Source organism: Lottia gigantea (genome assembly GCF_000327385.1).
Source record: "Lottia gigantea unplaced genomic scaffold LOTGIsca_387, whole genome shotgun sequence".
Classification (NCBI taxonomy): Eukaryota; Metazoa; Mollusca; class Gastropoda; family Lottiidae; genus Lottia; species Lottia gigantea.
This window is the reverse complement of record NW_008709318.1, coordinates 3,468-6,098: the sequence shown is the minus strand read 5'-3', so window position 1 is coordinate 6,098 and position 2,631 is coordinate 3,468. Positions and strand designations below refer to the sequence as shown.

Here is a 2,631-nt window from a genome sequence, read left to right as displayed (position 1 = left end):
AAGTTTATCCCAGAGTATTTTAATATATGAACAATCAAAGAAGAGATGTTCTAAAGTTTCAGGTTGTTGGTGGCAAAAGGTACAAGACTCTTTATTTTATGAAGAAAATAATTTACGGGTAGTATACGGTGTAAAATACGATATTGAAACCAGTTTATCTTGGAATTCTTTGAAATATTAAAATGAAGCATATAGTTTTTACTCCAATCACACACTCTATAGCCTAACGTATAATATTCAATTTGTGATTTTATAGAAATATTTTCTCTTAATATATCATAAATATGGCTACTGCCTTTATTTTTCTCAAACAGTAGTTCTAAATGAAACGGGACAAAAGGGCGACATATAGTTGTAGTAGGACCTTCTATATTAATCGTATTCATATATGATTTAATTTCTTTTATTAAAGAGATGTATTCTAAAAAATGTGTAAACTAGGATATTTATGTCGAATCTCAATTCCAAAGACAAACTTCCAGACGACTTGGGATGAAAATTGGCTTGATCAGCTCCGTGGTCACTGGTCAAATCAAATCCAAAGAGTGTGTAGCCTTTAATATAGTCGTTGTAAGACAAATGCAAAACTTCCTTAGTATTTAATATTCCCAATCTTTTCAAATCAAATCTAAATAGGGCGTCGTGGCTTGTTGATGTGTAAAATGGGTGAAATATTCACCCACCACATCACCATTTAGGTTGCTGTCTTTCCAATTGGATGCGAACGTCGACCCCGTTCACTAAAAAACGATCTTGTAAATACAAATTCATGTGCAGCCGGCATTGAATTTCAAACACTGAACTTTCACCCATTCTTTTTCTTCTGGCTCCCAACGCTTGGTTTACGACGGGTACGACAGCATCATCGGCACAAGTTTCAACGGCTTGTTGGTCGTTCGTGTCTTTCTCCCACATCACTTGCTGATTTATGTAGTGCTGGAAACAAGCTATAAAAGATAACCTCCCCCAAGTTGAAAAGGAAGTGCTGAATGTCGACCGTGGCAAAGAAACCGTCAAGGGTGGATTAAAAAACATTCTACAAAAGGCCGTCAAACCTGCTTTGAAATCTAGTAGTAAGCAAGTGATTATAGGTACCAGACGCTGATTGGCTGAGACGTATCACGTGACTAAATGTGACGTATTAGTATAGGCGACCTTCTTAGAATAGCCTTCGACGAACTCGGTGACGCCTTTTACGGATTCTGCCTAACAGCTCTGGATCGATTCTCCTCCGTCGCGGTGTCTCGTTCATCGCCGACTCTTCTAAAAGGTAGGCGTCCTCTGGTGTAATGATGACAGTTTTGCCATTGCAGGTAAATACTTTAATAGGCCTGTCATCCACTTCCAAGATTTGGACAACAATGATAGGTTTGGTTGCCATGTTGCAAATGACTGGCCAAAGACAAGTGACTACGCTTTTTATAGGCGGGAAACTGGAAAAAGGGCTTTGGATTGGATAAAAAAAGATCACGTGGTATTTATTTTTAAACTTTCTTTAATTAATTCAACTTAAATCCATTAACTCTACCATATTGTCATTCATAAATCCTAAACATGTTTCGCCATCTTCAAAAAACAAACAAGGAAAATGGTGATGGGCCCAAGCATGGACTAAACAATCGTTTTCGGTCAGATTAGATTGGAACACCGATAAAGCACGGGGTGACGGTACGTGGAATTTATGCCACAAATAAAAGAAACAATAATGCCCACAGACAGAACTTTGATTTCCTTGAATCCTCTGGGTATTGTGACGTAAGGGTCCTTGACGCCGCGCAAAGTCGACAAAATCTTGGCCATACACTTCTGGGGAACATCCAAACGAGTCGAAGAAATCACAATGGTCTTTTTCGCATACAAAAACTGTCCAATGTTTTCCAGGCTGGCCTGCGTCGTCGGTATTCACGACATACGCTGAGGGATAGCGTGTTGGCTGTAAGGTTTGTAATTGATTTCTGGCTAACACGCCTGCAAATTGTTCAGGGATGTGGCAAGCCAATCCTTCCTCCAACTGTGAAGTATACAGAGGTTTACCAATCCACCAGAACTTGGCGGTTGACGTCGATTTCCAAGACATTATCGTATTCGGCAAATAATAGCAAATCGAGTGGATTTTGTGGAGTATTTTCGATTCCAAAGACAAACTTCCTGACGACTTGGGATGAAAATTGGCTTGATCAGCTCCGTGGTCATTGGTCAAATCCAAAGAGTGTGTAGCCTTTAATATAGTCGTTGTAACACAAATGCAAATCTTCCTTAGTATTTAATATTCCCAATCTTTTCAAATCAAATCTAAATAGGGAGTCGTGGCTTGTTGATGTGTAAAATGGGTGAAATATTCACCCACCACATCACCATTTTGGTTGCTGTCTTTCCAATTGGATGCGAACGTCGACCCCGTTCACTAAAAAACGATCTTGTAAACACAAATTCATGTGCAGCCGGGATTGAATTTCAAACACTGAACTTTCACCCATTCGTTTTCTTCTGGCTCCCAACGCTTGGTTTACGACGGGTACGACAGCATCATCGGCACCGGTTTCAACGGCTTGTTGGTCGGTCGTGTCTTTCTCCCACATCACTTGCTGATTTATGGAGTGCTGGAAACAAGCTGTAAAGATACCTCCCCCA

General features: G+C 39.9%; 1 protein-coding gene across 1 annotated transcript; it reads right to left on the bottom strand.

Annotated features, from left to right (window-relative positions):
• Positions 1-1,504: 1,504 nt before the first annotated feature.
• Positions 1,505-2,077, bottom strand: LOTGIDRAFT_175761 (hypothetical protein; the record flags this gene model as incomplete). The annotated part of the gene is made up of 1 exon (XM_009059339.1): positions 1,505-2,077. One exon carries the CDS (start codon positions 2,075-2,077, stop codon positions 1,505-1,507), a length of 573 nt encoding a protein of 190 aa, XP_009057587.1.
• Positions 2,078-2,631: the final 554 nt, after the last annotated feature.